Raw genomic sequence first — 18,420 nt, 5'->3', positions numbered from 1 at the left:
TCAGTGCTCAGCTTTTTAGATGTGAATCCACTGAGCCGGTGCGTACCTTAAATAAACAATTCTCCTGTTCCTTGTATCAGTCTCTCTAGTCCTTTATTTCCCACAACATCCCAAGTAACTGGGATTACAGGTGCACGTCGCCACAGCCAGCTAATTTTGTATTTTAGTAGAGATGGGGCTTCATCGTGTTGCCCAGGCTGGTCTCAAACTCCTGAGCTAAGGCAATCCACCCACCATGGCCTCCCAAAGTGCTAGGATTACAGGCATGAGCCACTGTACCTGGCCAAACTCATTCTTTTAAATTGGGAAGGAAATGAAAATCAGCTGTCAAGAAAATAAAGGCCTAGGAGAAAAAAAGCAAACTGTAACAAATTAAATTGTTGTACCTCATACATCAGCCTTCTATGGAAAATGTAATCCTGTTCAATTTCTTTGCCTTTTGCCTATATAGGGAAGAATTTAACATCTGACTTCAGAGCACTGAGCCATTTCTGTGGAGTCTGTGTTTTCCCAAATAGGCCATTCTCAGCTTACTACTTGAATAAATGCTTCAAAACTGGAATCTGATCTTTTCAATTACTTCAAGTTGACAAGTCCAAAGAAGGTGACTGCATCACTGTAACCAATCTAGTATTTAATATGGTTTGGCTCCTCACGCAACACATTGTAAACCAAAAATATTGGAGATGCTTCTGGATCAGCTTAGAAGTTTATTTTCCCAAGGTTAAGAACAGACCCAGAAGAAATCAACACGGAATCACAGAAACAGTCTGTGACTTTCTCCAAGGACAATTTTGAGGACTTCAATATATAAAGGGGAAAAGTGTGCTGGATAGGTAAGAGGGAGGGTTAGTATGTAATCCACATATTGCAACAGGAAAGAAGCAGGCAAGAGAATAGTCAGTTAGGTATTTGTGTCTCACCCAGTAAATCAACACTTTACATGAGATACACAGTTTCCTGTGGAGATACATAACTTTTTTTTTTTTTTTTTTTTTAGATGCAGTCTCGCTCTGTCACCCAGGCTGGAGTGCAGTGACTCGATCTTGGCTCACTGCAACTTCCACCTCCCAGGTTCAAGTGATTCTCCTGCCTCAGCTTCCTGATTAGCTGAGATTACAGGCACAGGCCACCATGCCTGGCTAAGTTTTGTATTTTTAGTAGAGACAGGGTTTCTCCATTTTGGTCAGGCTGGTCTCGAACTCCTGATCTAGTGATCCGCCTGCCTCAGCCTCCCAGAGTTCTGAGACTACAGGCATAAGCCACTGTGCCCGGCCTGAGATATATAACTTTTTATCTGTAGCTATTCACTTAGCAACAAAAAGAAAGGCAACTTCTTGCTTGACTCAGCTTTTAGCTTAATATTTTCCTTTTGGTATAAAAATTGGGGTCCTGAGGTTTTATTTTCCTTTCACATTATAAAAGCCTGTCCTCCAACCTATAAGCTGTTAACAAAATTAAGCAGCTCCCCCACCAACAACTAAGTGAACTGACCTGCTCTTGGCCAAGATCACCAATAAAAAACTCTCAAAATGGAGTTCCCCGCTGTGACAGGAAGATCGGAGTAGCCTCCTTATACTGTCTCTCTTTTAGAATATATACACGGCAACTGATCTACATTCATGTTCATTAGACATCGTCAGACTCACAAAACAGATTCTGTGGCAGTAAGATATGAAATTACAAACACCATCTAAAGGGACTTAAGGAAAAGGGTAATTCATGTCTCAGAATTCATAAAATCTGGTGACACAGGCCTGTTTTGTGGGCAGGGATGGAATCGTGACAAATAACAGCCCCTCTTCCTACAGCATTCCTTCCTACCGCCTCTAAAAATTTAAATACATATATATATATTTCCATAGGTTTATGGGGAACAGGTGGTATATGGTTACATGAGTAAGTTCTTTAGTGGTGATTTGTGAAATTTTGGTGCACCCATCGCTGGAGCAGTATACGCTGAACCCAATTTGTAGTCTTTCGGTTTTTGGGTTTTTTGTTTGTTGGTTTTTGAGATGGAGTCTCGCTCTGTCACCCAGGCTGGAGTGCAGTGGCAGGATCTCGACTCACTGCAACCTGTGCCTCCTGGGTTCATGCAATTCTCCTGTCTTAGCCTCCCGAGTAACTGGGACTACAGGCATGTGCCACCACACCCAGCTAACATTTGTATTTTTAGTAGAGACGGGGCTTCCCAATATTGGCCAGGCTGGTCTCGAACTCCTGACCTCAGGTGATCTGCCCGCCTCAGCCTCCCAAAGTGCTGGGATTACAGGCGTGAGCCACCATGCCCAGCCCAATTTGTAGTCTTTTATCCCTCACACCCACCTTCCCACCCTTTCCCATCCTCCCCAGTCCCCACAGTCCATTGTATCATTCTTATGCCTTTGCATCCTCATAGCTTAGCTCCCACTTGTGAGTGAGAACATAAGTGATGCTTGGTTTTCCATTTTAACGAGCTACTTCACTTAGAATAGTCTCCAATTCCATCCAGGTTGCTGCAAATGCCATTAGTTTGTTCCTTTTTATCCACGTCTAAATTTTAGACCAAAACTTCACACTCTCAACCAACTGCCACCCACAGAATCCCTCAACCACCTGTGCCTTCTAACCCCATTACCAGAAGTCCCGCCTTTTGGCCAAAGGAACTCACACCTTCCAAGAACTAAGTCATGATTTTCCCTGCAATTCCTGTCTCCCTGAAATGAATAAAACCAAACTGTCATGAGCTGCCTCGGGACCACTTACTCGAGGCTTCCTGGGGTTGTTTCCCTCGGCCAAGGTCTTTCATAACACTGTAACCTTCATCTCCCGGGTTCAAGCGATCCTCCTGCCTCAGCCTCCGGAGTAGCTGGGATTACTGGTACCCACCACCATGCGCAGCTAATTTTTGTATTTTTAGACACAGGGTTGTGGGCAGCAAGCCACCCAGGTGCCAAGGCAAGAGACCGAGGGCACAAGCTGTTGCAGTATAATAAAGAAAATATATAGAATAAGAATATACTAGAAATAGATTATAGATATGATTATATATGAATATCATTAATCATTAGTTTGTAGCATTGCTCTTTACTCCAATATTATAATAATCTTTGTTCTACAATTATAACCTGGGAAAAACCAGGCCATACAGAGATAGGAGCTGAAGGGACACGATGAGAAGTGACCATCGTGGGGCTTAATTCTTGTCTTCTAGCTGCATTCCTAAACAGTGATAAGGAGAAGAAATCTGGATTTGCTTGATCATAAGCCATAAGTTCTACAACAAGTCATTGGCCATGGCTATCAGGGATAGCTTTTTCTGCTGCATCTTGAAGATAGGCAATGAAGTCTGCATAGGGTTCATGTTGTCCCTGTCTGACGGGCATAAAAGATGGACATACTTTGCCATCATCTTGAATCTTATCCCAAGCATCTAGGCAACATTTTCATAATTGTTCAATAACCTCATCATTTAGAATAGGATGATAATTTAACCTTAGATATTTCAAAACTTAAAGAACAAATTTTTGAGGCCTCACAGGCTCATTTAACTACTGTCCTGGCTCAGACATTTTTGAGGGAATAACTAAAAGACTGTCTGATCTTAATCCCTTTAAATGGATCAAACCCCTCGGAGGATCATTGTTGTCACTGGCATTATTAATATTGGTATGTTTATGTTGTCTACTTCTAGTCTGCAGATGTCTCCAAGGAGTCTGAGGACAAGTCCGAAGTCAGCGACAAGCAATGATGGCGATGACGATCCTAGTCAATAAAAACGGGGGAGATGTCGGCGGCAAGCCACCCAGGTGCCAAGGCAAGAGACCGAAGGCACAAGCTGTTTCCGGTATAATAAAGAAAATATATAGAATAAGAATAGTTATACTAGAAATAGATTATAGATATGATTATATATGAATATCATTATCATTAGTTTGTAGCATTGCTCTTTATTCCAATATTATAATTATATTTCTTCCACAATTATAACCTAGGAAAAACAAGGCCATAGAGAGATAGGAGCTGAAGGGACACGGTAAGAAGTGACCAGAAGACAAGTGTGAGCCCTCTGTTACGCCTGGACGGGGACACTAGAGGGCTCCCTGGTCTAGCGGTAACGCCAGCGCCTGGGAAGGCACCCGCTACCTAGCTGACCTTGGTCTAGCGGTAACGCCAGCGCCTGGGGCGGGCACCCGTTACTTAGCAGACTGGGAAAGAGAGTCTCCCTTTCCCCGGGAGAGTTAGAGAAGACTCTGCTCCACCACCTCTTGGGGAAGGCCTGACATCAGCCAGGCCCACCCGCAGCCATCCGGAGGCCTGACCATCTCCCTGTGACGCTGTGCTTCAGCGGTCACGCTCCTGGTTCGCTTTCATATTCCACCCTGTACACCTGGCTCTGCCTTCTAGATAGCAGCAGCAGCAGCAATAGTGAAAGTACTAAAGTCTTTGAAATGCATAGAAGAAATAATGACATAAGCTGTCCTCTCTCCCCGCCTTAGCTACCAAACAGGGAAGGGCCCCCTGTCTGGTGGACACGTGACTCGCGTGACCTTACCTATCATTGGACATGACTCACACTCCTTACCCTCCCCCCTTGTCTTGTATCCAATAAATAACAGCGCAGCCAGGCATTCGGGGCCACTACCGGTCTCCGCATCTAGGTGGTAGCGGTCCCCCCGGCCTAGCTGTCTTTTCTTCTCTTTGTCTTCTGTCTTTATTTCTACGATCTCTTGTCTCCGCACACGAGGAGAAAAACCCACAGGCCCAGTAGGGCTGGACCCTACATAGGGTTTGTTGGCCAGGCTGGTCTCAAACGCCTGACCTTAGGTGACCCACCCACCTCGGCCAGCCAAAGTGCTAGGATTACAGGTGTGAGCCACCACGCCAGGTCAAAATAAAACTTCTTTATTTTACTGTTTGGTTTTTTTTTCCGTTAACAAACAAGTCATGACCCGGTGTTTCTCCTTCATGATTGGCTGTTTACCCAAAATACTCTTTACTTGTTAACAGTGTCTCAGTTTAATTTTTAACAGAAGAAACGTGTGACTGGGAACCCCACACACGAGGCGGGATTCCCTCCATGACTTCCGCACAATTTGGGGAGACGCGCGGCTGCGGGCGCAGAGCTCCCCAGAGAGAGCTCCGGGGCAGGGGTCCCAGTCGCCGCGCAGGGACGGCGGGACGCCTGGGGTCCCGACTGCCGCCCAGACCCACCCTGAGGCCAAGGGGACCCAGGGCTGAGCTGCGCCAGGGGAACTCGGGCCTCAGACCCCCGAGTCGCAACATGGAGGCCCGCGTTCCGCCACAGCCGATTCCGCGGTTCTGACCAGACCGTCCCCTAACCCCCAAACCCACCTCGGGGTTTCCGGCTCCGCACACTCACCATTTTTCAGCTTCCAGATATTCCGGCGTCTCCTGCAGAACTCCCGTGAGCAGTCCAGGACACGGCGCAGGCAATAGAGAGACAAAAGCTACAGAGGAGGGACCTGGTCCCTCTCAGAGCAGGAAAGAAAGAACCCTGACTTCGGGTTGCCTCTAGCAGCCAGGCAATGAGAAGACCGCCAATGCGGCGCCCTCCTTCCGGCGGATAAAGAGTTGGCAGGGCCCCGCCCCAGCACCCCGATTGGATGGGGCATCCTACCCCGCCCCCTCAGCCCTGAGTGACAGCAGAAGCCCTGGGTAACAGGGCGCTGCAGAGCCGGTCGCTGCTATTCCAGCCGCAGGTTCCCTAAATGGGCTCACTTTCAGCTCCCTGCTCTTCGGATACTGGCATTTGAGCCAAACTTGCTCCTAACTGCTATAAGGGACACTGTTGTCTTTTTCACTCAATGGGGTCCTTCGTCCTGCACAGGGTCACAAATGTGTGTAGGGAATTCCAGACTCAAGAGTCCAATGGAGGTGAAGGAAATTAAATTTTTTTACCCCAAAATATATTTGACTTTTTTTTTTTTGACACTGGGTCTCACTTTGTCACCCAGGCTGGAGTGCAGTGGCGCTATCCTGGCTCACGGCAATCTCCACCTCCTGGGTTTAAGCGATTTTACTGTCTCAGCCTCCCTAGTAGCTGGGACTACAGGTGTGCTCCACCACCCCTGTTAATTTTTGTATTTTTAGTAGAGACGGGGTTTCAGCCAGGCTGGTCTCGAACTCTTGAGCTCAAGCGATCCGCCCCAGCCTCCCACAGTGCTAGGATTACAGGCGTGAGCCACCGCGCCCGGTTACTCCTTTGACATATTTTGAAATCGTGGCCGCTTGGCCAACAGTGTGGTCTTGCAAAGGTGTCTTTGGGAGGAAAATGCGCATCTACGGAGAATCTCCGTTAACAAAGCCATGGCCTCCTCCCTGCTTATTTCCCTTCACTGGAACTAGTAGAGATTCGGGGTCTGACGTCTTTAAAACCTGAACACAGGTAGGAAGCCGTGACTCATGCCTCCAATCCCAGCAACTGCGGAGGCCGAGGCTGGAGGATCCCTTAAAGCAAGCTTGTCCAACCTATGGCCTGCGGGCTAAGGACGGCTTTGAATACAGCCCAACACAAATTAGTAAACTTTCTTAAAATATTTAAAAAATTTTTTTGCGATTTTCTGCCGTGCACTGTGGCTCACGCCTGTAATCCCAGCACTTTGGGAGGCCGAGGCAGGCAGATTACAAGGTCAGGAGTTCAAGACCAGCCTGGCCAATATGGTGAAACCCCATCTCTACTAAAAATACAAAAATTAGCCAGGTGTGGTGGCAGGCGTCTGTAGTCCCAGGTACTCAGGAGGCTGAGGCAGGAGAATCGCTTGAACCCGGAGGTGGAGGTTGCAGTGAGCCAAGATTACGCCACTACACTCCAGTGTGGGTGACAGAGTGAGACTCTGGCTAAAAAAAAAAAAAAATACACAGAGTTTTTTTGCGATTTTTTTTCTTTTTTTTTTAGCTCATCAGCTATCATTAGTGTTAGTGTGTTTTATGTGTGGCCCAAGACAATTCTTTTAGTGCGGCCCAGGGAAGGCAAAAGATTGGACATCCCTGCCTTAAAGCAAGGAGTTGAAGGCCTGGTCAACACAGGGAGACTCCCGCCTTCATTATTTAAGTATCCAAATAAAAAGAAAAATGTTAAAAAGTTGGAAAAGAAGCATTTCTCTTCTCTCTGTGAGAGGCTTCATTTATATAACAGTCCATCTTTGCTAGCCAAGCCCCTTTCTTTCCCTCTCTCAGAAGATGTCTTGCCACTACATCCGATTTGCCAACATAACATGTGATTTTTGGACCGTAATGAGTCTGCATTCTTTGCTGTCCTCAGGATGGTATATAAGCTTTTCTGTGTTATTGCTGGGGAGTCTTCATTCTGAAGGCTCTTGTGTGTATACACTAAATAAATTTGTATGCCTTTTCAGAGTTACTCCAACTGCCTCATGTCAATGAGTTTTCAGCAAACCTTTAGGACAGACACCAAGGGCCTATTGCCCCCACAAAGCCACCCCCTTTGCCTCAGAGCAGGAAGGGAACCCAGACCAGGCCAAGAATGACCACACCAGGAGGGAGAAGCAGATGTCCTCCAGGGAGCCAGAAATGCAGATGAGGCAAGGCCAAAGCGTCCTCATCTTTGCTCCCCTCACCCCCACTCGGCGCCCCCTCACATTGTAGAAATGCTCTCTCCTTCCAGATCTTCATTTTCCTCAGCTGGAAACTCTCACCTGGTGATAATTTAAGCTCTGACCTAAATAAACTGTCAACTTCATAAACCCTGTTATAAGACAAACCCAACAAGTCTCACTGAGGCTGACCTTCACAGATTTTCTTCATATGTAACAATTACATTCTGACCCCAGCGACCCTATACATGTCAAAACCAAAACACTTCCCAGAAAATGGCCCCAGGCTCCAGAAGGGCAACCTCAGAAAGGATGGAACCTCCTAAGCGCACCTGCACGTGGGTCTCCTGCTTTCCAGGGCCCTGCAGCTTCTCAGAATCCACACTCTCTGCAGCTGTTCTGGGCAGCTGGAGGCCACCTGCAGGGGAAGGCGGGGAGCCCCGGAAGCCCCCAAGGAACTCCCTTTCCCTTCCTTTGCAGGCTCCACACTGGCCTCAGGCTCTGCTGCCCCCCTGCAGGTTATTTAGCTGTTTCTCACTTCATTGATCAGTTTCATGAGACAAACACCCTCAATCCCACTGTGTGAATAAGACACCAATAGAGTCCCTGTTCTCCTCATGATTGTGTGTATAAAGTGGGGAAGACAAATTCTAAGATATTTAAATGCATTAAAAGACTTCTAAATCGCAACTTGGTAGTGGCAGCTGAGGGCCCTGCAGCAGCAGCTGTTCTAAAGCACAAGCCAGGCAGTGGGACTGGGGCTCCTGGGATGTGGTGCCTGAGGTGGAGAGAGGCAGCAGCGCCCACAGAGCTCGGGCATGGATCTGATGCCCGCCAAAATGGTAGTACCCAAAGTGGAAAGTTCGCATTTTCGGCCGGGCGCATTGGCTCACGTCTGTAATCCCAGCATTTTGGGAGGTGTAGATGGGTGGATAACCTGAGGTCAGGAGTTGCAGACCATCCTGGCCAACATGACAAAACCCCATCTCTACTAAAAGTACAAAAATTAGCTGGGCGTGGTGGCGGGTGCCTGTAATCCCAGCTACTCAGGAGGCTGAGGCAGGAGAATCACTTGAACCTGGGAGGTGGAGGTTGCAGTGAGCCGAGATCAGGCCACTGCACTCCAGCCTAGGCGACAAGAGTGAGACCCTTTCTCAAAAAAAAAAAAAAAAGAAAAAACGTGCACTCATTCTCCAAGCCCACGTGTGATACAATTCTTACAGTATACCAAGGCAAGAACCTTAGGATACAGAAAGCCGTCTGTCCTTGTGATAAGGCAGGGGTCTAATTGAGCATGGTTCATGGTAGCTTGGAATTCCTGGGCTCAAGCCATCCTCCTGCCTCAGCCTCCCAAGTAGCAGGAACTACAGGCAAGTGCCACCATGCGCAGCTAACATTTTCTGTTAATGAGGTGATGTATCACCATGTTGCCTTGGCTGGTCTCACTCCTAGCCTCAAGCAATCATCTGGCTTTGGTCTCCCAAACGGCTGGGAGTAGAGGTGTGAGCCACTGTGCCTAGCCTATGTCACATTTAAATATTACGTTTTTAGAGAAAATTTTCTAAGAGTAAATAAATGTGATGCTGGTCTTATTTCTTTTATTTGCATATTTTAAACATTTTCAGCCGGGCACAATGGCTCACGCCTGTAATTGCAGCACTTTGGGAGGCCAAGCCAGGCGGATCACCTTAGGACAGGAGTTTGAGACCAGCCTGACCAACATGGAGTAACCCCATCTCTACTAAAAATTCAAAGTTAGCCAGACGTGGTGGTGGGTGCCTGTAATCCCAGCTACTTGGGAGGCTGAGGCAGGAGAATCACTTGAACCTGGGAGGCAGAGGTTGCGATGAGCCGTGATTGAGCCATTGCACTCCAGTCTGGGCAACAAGAGTGAAACTCTTGTCTCCAAAAAAACCAAAACATTTTCAGGCAGTATAAGATTTTCTAGAGAGAGAATGCTTTATCTTGTGAGGGAAAATTACCTTAGATTCTTCCTGAGATTTTTGTACTGATCTTCAATGATCTGGTCTTTCCATTTTTTTCTTAAAATACAGATCCATAAAAAATAGTCCTGATTATAAAATTATGGGGTTTTTTTTGGAGATGAGGGTCTCACTCTATCACCCAGGCTGGAATGCAATGGCATGATCACAGCTCACTGCAGCCTCAACCTCTTGGGTTCAGGTGATTCTCCTACTGCAGCCTCTCAAGTAGCTGGGATTACAGGTGCATGTCGCCATCCTGGCTAAAAAGTTTGTAGAGATAGGGTTTCACCATGTTGCCCAGGCTGTTCTCAGACTCCTGGGTTCAAGTCATCCACCCACCTTGGCCTCTCAAAGTGCTGGAACTACAGGCATGAGCCACCATGCCCAGCTATTATAAAATTAGTTTAAAAATTATTAGATTCTATGTTCATGGCTCACTGCAGCCATGCCTGATTTATCCAAGTTTTCCCTGCCCATATTCCAAATCACTGAACAGCACTGAAGAGCTAGAAACACTTGTTCTTTAATAAACTGAGGGAAGTAATATTGTCATGTGATAGTTTGAATGTATGTTCCCACCCAATGTCATGAGGAACTGCAATCCCCAGCATTGGAGGTGAGTCCTGATGGGAGTTGTTTGGGTCAGGGGGACCTATGGCTTGTTTCTTTCATGGCTTGTTGCTGTCTTCGTGATAATCAGTGAGTTCTAGTGAGCTGCACCTTCCTACACCACTCTCTCTGTCTCACTCCTGCTTTCGCCATGTGACTGCCTGCTCCCCGTTCACCTTCCGCTATGATTGAAAGCTTCCTGAGGCCTTCACCAGAAGCTGAGCAGATGCTGGAGCCATGCTTCCTTTACAGGCAGATGCCAGGCAGACGTCACTGTGAATCACTGTGCCCAGCAATGAATAATTCTTTACAAGGGGACAAACCCTGTCTGGACATGGTGGCTCATGCCTGGAATCCTAGCACTTTGGGAGACTGAGCTGTGAGGACTGCTTGAGACAAAGAATTAGAGAACAGCCTGGGCAACACAGCATAATCCTGACTCTATTACTTAAAATTCTAAATAAAAGTCTGAAAAGCAGCATTTCCCACCTATTCTCTCTGAGGGAGCCTTCATCTACATAACAAGGTCTCCTTTGCTAGCCAAGCTTCTTCCTTTCCTTTAGCATAATCTGTCTTGCCATTAAAAATGACTTCCCCACCAAACCTGGAATTTTTTTGGCCATGCCAAGTCTGCATTTTTCCTGGCCTCAGAATGGTATGTAAGCTTTTTTGTCTTATTGTTGGGTGGGTCTTCATTCTGAAGGCTCCCATATATACATGTTAAATAAATTTGTATGACTTTTCTCCTATTAATTCGCCTAAGTTCCTTGATCTGAAAATTTTTTTCCTGTTTTCTCACCTTATTTTATTAAAAAAAGTTCAAAAACAAGCATATCTAAAAATGAGCATTTTCATATCCCAGAAATCAAGGTATTTTCCATAGATAACCAGAAAATGCTATTTAGTAATTGCCTAACATCAACACAGAGTGATATTAAAACCTTATTGTGTAAAGTGGAATTCTGGAAGCTTAGCTTTGAATATGTTTCGTCTGTGAAACATTGAAAAGTGTGTGTGGTGTTATGATATGTATTGGTTTTCATCCAGGGTAATAATGTTGGGTGTGTTAGACTTCTGGGGAAGGCCCCTGACCTGCTGCCCTCCTTCCACTCTAATGTTTCCCCACCTTTTTGATTGTGGGTCTTAAAACCCTCCCATGAGAGGGTCCCACTGACTTCATGAAGACTTTTAGCCTTGGAAATACTCGTGATAGTCCCTATCTGTAGCTGTGTGTCTGAAGTTAGCTCAGAATAAACCACAAGTGTGTAGATTGCTAAAATAACTTACTTCTAAATACTGAAACTCAAAAACTGCAGATTTCTTTGTCTAAGCAGATGCAGAAAAGCAGAAGTTATAAAGCATCCGGACTCAAACAGGCACCATCACTGCCTTCTAAAATTAGTGGCCTTCCTGGCATACGAACACCCTTTGGGCCTGTGCTCCAGTGTCTCTTTGGGTTGCTCCTTGGGCTCTTTGTGAAGCATCAAGACACCTCCATAGTCTAGGCCAATGTCAGGCTCTCCAGTGTGTCCTGTTCATCACCCTCACCCTGCACTTTCATTGTCACTGTCATTGGCCATTCCAACACTGTGCTTGCATCCTGTGGAAAGTCACATTTGGGGTCAAGTGGATGGTGTTGTTTCTACTGTTTGGTTAAAAGTGTCAGGGTGTATTTGGCCTTCAAGGGAGGATAAGGCAGGGGTTGGATTCAGGTGCACCCAACTCTTGTTTTTTTCATTCTGAGACAGAGTCTCGCTCTGTCAACTAGGTTGGAGAGTGCAATGGTGTGATCTCAGTTCAGTGTAACAACCACCTCCCAGGCTCAAGCGATTCTCCTGCCTCAGCCTCCTGAGTATCTGGGATTACAGGGATACATCACGATGCCCAGCTAATTTATCTATTTCTTAAGGTTTCACGATGTTGGCCAGGCTGGTCTTGAACTCCTGACCTCAAGTGATCCACTCTCCTTGGCCTCCCAAAGTGCTAAGATTACAGGTGTGAGCCACCGTACCTGCTCAGGTGCCCCCACCTCTGTCACTGCCCTGTCTTCCCTGCTGTGAGTCATGCTGTGTGATCTGACAATCAATGATTCCACCCTTCACTGATGTGGATACATTACCTGGGACTGGGTATGTCATCTCCACACACAGACAGGGTTTGGTCAGTGATTGATGCTGCATCCTGTGATGCCTGGACTTTGACCTTAGGGAGTTTTAAGTAAGCATTTCTGAAGAGCAGCTTCATTGGAACCTTAATGAAAATGAATTTTTCCATGCCATTGCATAACATATAAAAGTGACTTTTCCATGTTGCCGTTAACTTTACATGGCTGAAATAAGCAGGCTGTTGACAAGTTAGTATCAACAGCACATTATCAGAGAAAGAAAAGGCTGTATTTAGACAATTTACGCAAATTTATTAGCTTCCTGTGACTCACTAAACCAACCTGAAAAAAATAGCTTTATAAGGCATAAATGAATTTCTATGTTTTAACCAAGGTACTTTCTGGTAAACAGCGCCCATACATTTTATGAAATATTTTAGTCTTTAGAGAATAAGGCAAAAACAGCTCCAGGAGTCTAGAGCTGGCATCCCCTCATCACAAGGCCAAGTCTTTTTTTTTTTTTTTTTTGGAGACAGAGTTTTGCTCCTGTTGCCCAGGCTGGAGTGCAATGGCACAGTCTTGGCTCACTGCAACCTCTGCCCCCCAGATTCAAGCAATTATCCTGTGCCAGCCTCCCAACTAGCTAGGATTACAGAAGCAGGCCACCACGCCTGGCCAATTTTTGTATTTTTAGTAGAGACAGGGGTTTCATCACATTGATCAGGCCAGTCTTGAACTCCTGACCTGAGGTGATTCACCTGCTTTGGCCTGCCTTGGTTTCTATCCAGTGTGAGTTCTACCATGCTTTCGAAGGTGTGAGGTAGATCTGAAGGTTTTTCCACATTGCTTACACTCATAGGGTTTCTCTCCAATGTGAGTCCTTTCATGATATCGAAAAGAAGTGAAAGAAACAAAGGCTTGCCCACATTGCTTACACTCATAGGGTTTCTCCCCAGTGTGAGTCCTTTCATGATATCGAAAAGAAGTGAAAGAAACAAAGGCTTTCCCACATTGCTTACACTCATAGGGTTTCTCTCCAGTGTAAGATTTTTCATATATTTGAAATGACTTGGCAGAATAAAAGCCTTTCCCACATATCTTACATTTATAAGGTCTTTCTACAGAGTGCATTCTTACGTGTGTTTGTGTCCTTTCATGAATTCGAAGGTTCTTGGCAGATCTGAAGGCTTTCCCACATTCCTTACACTTATAGGGTTTCTCTCCAGTGTGAGTTCTACCATGCATTCGAAGGTGCGGGGCAGATCTGAAGGCTTTCCCACATTGCTTACACTCGTAGGGCTTCTCTTCAGGGTGAGTCCCAGCATGCATTTGAAGGATTGAGGCAGATCTGAAGGCTTTCCCACATTGCTTACACTCATAGGGTTTCTCTCCAGTGTGAGTCCTTTCATGGTACCGAAAGGAACTGGAACTACTGAAGGCTTCACCACATTGCTTGCATTCATAGGGTTTCTCTCCAGTGTGAGTTTTTTCATGTCTTTGAAATGACTTGGGAGAATAAAAGCCTTTCCCACATGTCTTACATTTATAAGGTCTTTCTCCAGAGTGTATTCTTATGTGTGTTTGTGTCCTTTCATGAATTTGAAGGTGTGAGGCAGATCTGAAGGCTTTCCCACATTCCTTAACACTCATAGGGTTTCTCTCCAGTGTGAGTCCTACCATGCCTTCAAAGGTGTGGGGCACATCTGAAGGCTTTCCCACATTGCTTACACTCATAGGGTTTCTCTCCAGTGTGAGTCCTTTCATGATATTGAAAGGAACTGGAAAGATTGAAGGCTTTACCACATTGCTTGCATTTATAGGGTTTCTCTCCAGTGTGAGTTTTTTCATGTCTTCGAAATGACTTGGCAGAATAAAAGCCTTTCCCACATATCTTACATTTATAAGGTCTTTCTCCAGAGTGCATTCTTAGGTGTGTTTGAAAACTTAATAAGATAATGCTTTCCCATACTGCTTACATTCATAAGGTTTTTTCTCAGAGTGGGTCCTTTCATGTCTACGAAGGGAACTGGGATACGTGAATGCTTTTCTACATTCCTTACATTGATAAGGCTTCTCTCCCGTGTGACTCCTTTTATGTCTAAGATAGGATCTGTGACTATGAATGCTTTATTACATTTGCTACGTTCATAGGGCTTCTCCCTAGTGTGAGTTCTTTCATGTATTTGAAAGGAATGACACCAACTGAAGGATTTGCCAGATTGTTTACGTTCATATGGCTTTCCCCCAGTGTGGGTTATTTTATGTGCTTGAAAGGAACTGGAACTATGGAATGCTTTCCCACATTGCTGACATTCATAAGGCTTTTCTCCAGTGTGAGTTCTTTCATGTATTCGAAGGGTAGCAGAATAACTAAAGGATTTAACACATTGTTTGCATTCATACGGTTTCTCTCCAGTGTGAATTCTTTCATGGATAAGATATAATCTGAGACAATGGAAGGCTTTCCCACAAAACTTACATTTATAAGGTCCATCCCCACTGTGCATTACCATGCGTCTTCGAATGCCTGAATGGGAAATAAAGGTTTTTCCACATTCTTTACAAGCATAGGGTTTCTCTCTGGTGTGATTCCTTTCTTGTGTTCTAAAGGAGGGACGGTATCTGAAGGCTTTCTTAGGTTGTTGACACTTATATGGCTTTGGTGCATAGTCCTGATACTCGTATGCCTTGTGCCCAATGTCACCTCTGATGTTCATATTAAAAGATGAGTTACCTATGCCAACTTCTCCACATACAAAGTTATCACATGATTTTGCTTCAGGAGAAGCTTTCTTCTCCTGGAAGTTCAGCCTGTCATCTGGAACCTGGGTAAAAGTTTCTCCACAATGACTGTCATCTTTAATTTCATTGACATTCCCTTCTATGAGACTCCTGTCAAAAGTGAGAAGCACATTATGAAGGGTTTATGACTAATTTTGTATTAATCAACAAGTATTGCACTTGCATTTTTAACACGGTCCATCAAGGTGTAGGCTTTCTGCCCTGCCTGAATTGTTTGAAGGTAAATGGACAACATGTTCTACAAGGTGACATAGTCATACCTATTGTTTAAAAAAATATTCATAAGGGGCTTAATACTATTCCCATGTAAACTATTTTACAAGTACTAAATACTCTGTGTGATTTTTCTTTCGAGTCAGGGTCTCATCCTGTGACCATCCTGGAGTACAGTGATATCATCATTGCTTACCACAGCCTTTAACTCCTGGGGGCTCGAGTGATCCTTCTGCCTCAGCCTCCTGAGTAGCTAGGACTACAATGCATACCACATGCCCAGCTAATTTTTTGCTGTTGTTGATTTGTGGTCTCATTATGTTGCCCAGGCTGTTCTTGAACTGCTGGCCTCAAGCTATCCTCCTATCTCCACTTCTCAAAGGATTGGGATTACAGGAGTGAGCCCTCAGACTTAGTCACATGTAAATATATGATTTTGAGAAAATATTCTAAGAAGAAATGAATTTGATACTGGACTTAGTTCTTTGTTTTACTTCTCTTCAACATATTATCATATACTAAAATCATCTAGAGACACTGCTTTCTCTTTAAGTGCCAATTACCTGAAGTTTCTCCTGGGGTTTTGGTACTCATATTCAATGTTCTGGTCTTTCCACTTTTTCCCTAAAATACAGACACAGAAAAATAGTCCTGAAGCAATATAAAACTGTGAAAAAAATATTAGATTCTATGTCTATGATTTACTGCAGCCATGCCTCATTTATTCATCAAAGTATTTCCTGTCTATGTTCCAAATGACTCAACAGCATCCATGAGCTAGAAACACTGGTTCACTAATGGACTGAGGGAAGGAATATTGTCAACCTTACCTACAGAGGTCAGGTTCCTGAAAGTTTCCAGCATCACTTCCCTGTAGAGTTTCCTCTGGGAAATATCCAGCAAAGCCCACTCCTCCTGGGTGAAGTTCACAGCCACACCCTCAAAGGCCACAGGGTCCTGAAACATCTCACATGCGTAGAGGAGGATGGGTGAGAGTGACAGCACTGGGGGCCTAGACTCTATTCCCAAGAAGTTGCCATGGACTCCAAACATTTATTCCCTGCTTTGGTCATCACATCCCTTTCTCGCTTTCTGTACTTTCTTCCATAAAGCATTTTTGTTGTTGTTGTTTTGAGATGGATTTTCAAAACAACAACTTGTTGCCCAGGCTGGAGTGTAATGATGCGATCTTGGCTCATGACCGGGGTTCAAGCGATTCTCCTGCCTCAGCCTCCCGAGTAGCTGGGATTACAGGCATGCGCCACCACACCCGGCTAATTTTGTATTTTTAGTAGAGACAGGGTTTCTCCATGTTGGTCAGGCTGGTCTTGACCTCCCGATCTCAGGTGATCTGCCAGCCTCGGCCTCCCAAAGTGCTGAAATTACAGGCATGAGCCACCACGCCCGGCCAGCAATTTTTTTTTTTTTTTTTTTTTTTTTTTTTTTTTGAGACAGAGTCTTGTTCTGCTGCCCAGGCTGGAGTGCAGTGGCATGATATTGGCTCACTACAACCTCTTCCTCCTGAGTTCATGCAATTCTTATGACTCAACCTCCTGAGTAGCTGAGACCACAGGCATGTGCCACCATGCTCAGCTGGTTCATAAAGCAATTGTGATGCTAGAACTGAACAAGGGATGAAGCCACAGTGGGTTGGGAAAATGTGTGCATTCACTGAATCTAGGGAGAAAAGGGAGCTGCCTGGGCTGTCCCTAATGTCTCTTTGAACTGTGGGTCTGTAGCACCTGTCATAATAGAGTCCTGTGAATTAATATGCAGAAAAATGTTAACATTAGCAGTCCTGAGGCTGTGTATCCTTGAAAATGCCTGTTCCCAAAGTGTAATCTTTGATGACATTGTTAGAGAAGGCAGACAGCTAGCCAAGAGCAGGAGGGAGAGCCCCTGGGAAATCCCACACCCCAGGGACCACCCAAATCCGGCCCGCTAGATATAAGCAGAGAGGAGGGGAGACACCTAAGTAGAAAGAAACATCCATTATGATGCCCAGGAATCATTCAGTTTGCAGTTATCCTGTCAGAGTGTAGCTAGATAGATGCTGATAACAAGGGCAGATGGGACATTCCTAAGAAAAACCTGGCACTGTAAGTACACAAGAGGGCAAACAAGAAACTCCAGTTTATATCCAGGTGTATATATCCAGGCGTAATAAGCATAGATTTAACCACTATACAACCTTCCTGGGGTGGCAGTAATGAGCAGTGCAGCCAACCACATATCCACTGATGACTGAATGGATAAACAAAATGTAGTAAGCATACACATACAATGGGATATTATTTAGTCTTAGAAAGTAACATCTTAAAGGCCGGGTGCGGTGGCTCATGCCTGTAATCCCAACACTTTGGTAGGCCGAGGAGGGCGGATCACGAGGTCAGGAGATCGACACCACAGTGAAACCCCGTCTCTACTAAAAATACGAAAAATTGGCTGGACGCGGTGGCGGGCGCCTGTAGTCTCAGCTGCTCGGGAGGCTGAGGCAGGAGAATGGCGTGAACCCAGGAAGCGGAACTTGCAGTGAGCCGAGATTGCGCCACTGCACTCCAGCCTGGGCAACAGAGCAAGACTCCGTCTCAAAAAAAAAAAAAAAAAGAAAATAACATCTTGGCTGGGGCGGTGGCTCACACCTGTAATCTCAGCACTTTGGGAAGTGGAGGCGGGTGGATCATGAGGTCAGGGGTTTGAGACAAGCCTGGCTAAGATGGTGAAACCCCATCTCTACTAAAAAATACAACAATTAGCCGGGTGCTGTAGCGGGGTCCTGTAATCCCAGCTACTCGGGAGGATGAGGCAGGAGAATCACTTGAACCCGGGAGGAGGAGACTGCAGTGAGCCGAGATTGCGCCACTGCACTGGCGCCACTAGCCTGGGCGACAGAGTAAGACTCCGTCTCAAAAAAAAAAAAAAAAAAAACAATAACATCTTGGCCGGGCGCAGTGGCTCACACCTGTAATCCCAGAACTTTGGGGGGTGTGGGTGGGGCGGAAATCATCTGAGGTTGGGAGTTCGAGACCAGCCTGACCAACATGGAGAAACCCCATCTTTACTAAACATGCGTTTTATCTCAGCTACTCAGGAGAACTGAGGCAGGAGAATCGCTTGAACCCGGGAGGCAGAGGTTGTGGTGAGCCGAAAT

At 45.6% G+C, this 18,420-nt stretch overlaps 2 protein-coding genes and 1 long non-coding RNA gene across 4 annotated transcripts in view; all 3 read right to left on the bottom strand.

Annotated features, from left to right (window-relative positions):
• Positions 1-5,585, bottom strand: part of LOC109024269 (uncharacterized) — a 67,113-nt gene extending 61,528 nt beyond the window's left edge. The window contains exon 1 of one of the 2 annotated variants that reach the window (XR_002003762.2): positions 5,363-5,585. This is a non-coding gene — a long non-coding RNA (uncharacterized lncRNA). The remainder of the gene's footprint in view (positions 1-5,362) is intronic. The other variant, XR_004068053.3, reaches the window with a different exon arrangement.
• A 6,960-nt stretch (positions 5,586-12,545) lies between these two features.
• Positions 12,546-14,102, bottom strand: LOC134757659 (zinc finger protein 709-like). The gene has a single exon (XM_063701027.1). It carries the CDS (start codon positions 14,100-14,102, stop codon positions 13,035-13,037), a length of 1,068 nt encoding a protein of 355 aa, XP_063557097.1. The 3' UTR covers positions 12,546-13,034.
• Positions 12,546-18,167, bottom strand: LOC101130877 (zinc finger protein 763-like). The gene is given in 5 exon segments (XM_063701026.1): positions 12,546-14,200; positions 14,202-14,374; positions 14,377-15,146; positions 15,833-15,893; positions 16,100-18,167. Coding segments are annotated over 5 exon segments (1,275 nt in total). The 5' UTR covers positions 16,323-18,167; the 3' UTR covers positions 12,546-14,152.
• Between the last annotated feature and the right edge of the window lie 253 nt (positions 18,168-18,420).

Source organism: Gorilla gorilla, chromosome 20 (genome assembly GCF_029281585.2).
Source record: "Gorilla gorilla gorilla isolate KB3781 chromosome 20, NHGRI_mGorGor1-v2.1_pri, whole genome shotgun sequence".
Classification (NCBI taxonomy): Eukaryota; Metazoa; Chordata; class Mammalia; order Primates; family Hominidae; genus Gorilla; species Gorilla gorilla.
Note: the sequence above shows the minus strand (reverse complement) of the source record. Positions and strands in the feature narration are given on the sequence as shown.

Excerpts from the sequence above, each read along its gene's own strand:
- LOC134757659 (XM_063701027.1), bottom strand. The coding sequence starts at position 14,102 with ATGAAAAAACTCACACTGGAGAGAAACCCTATAAATGCAAGCAATGTG.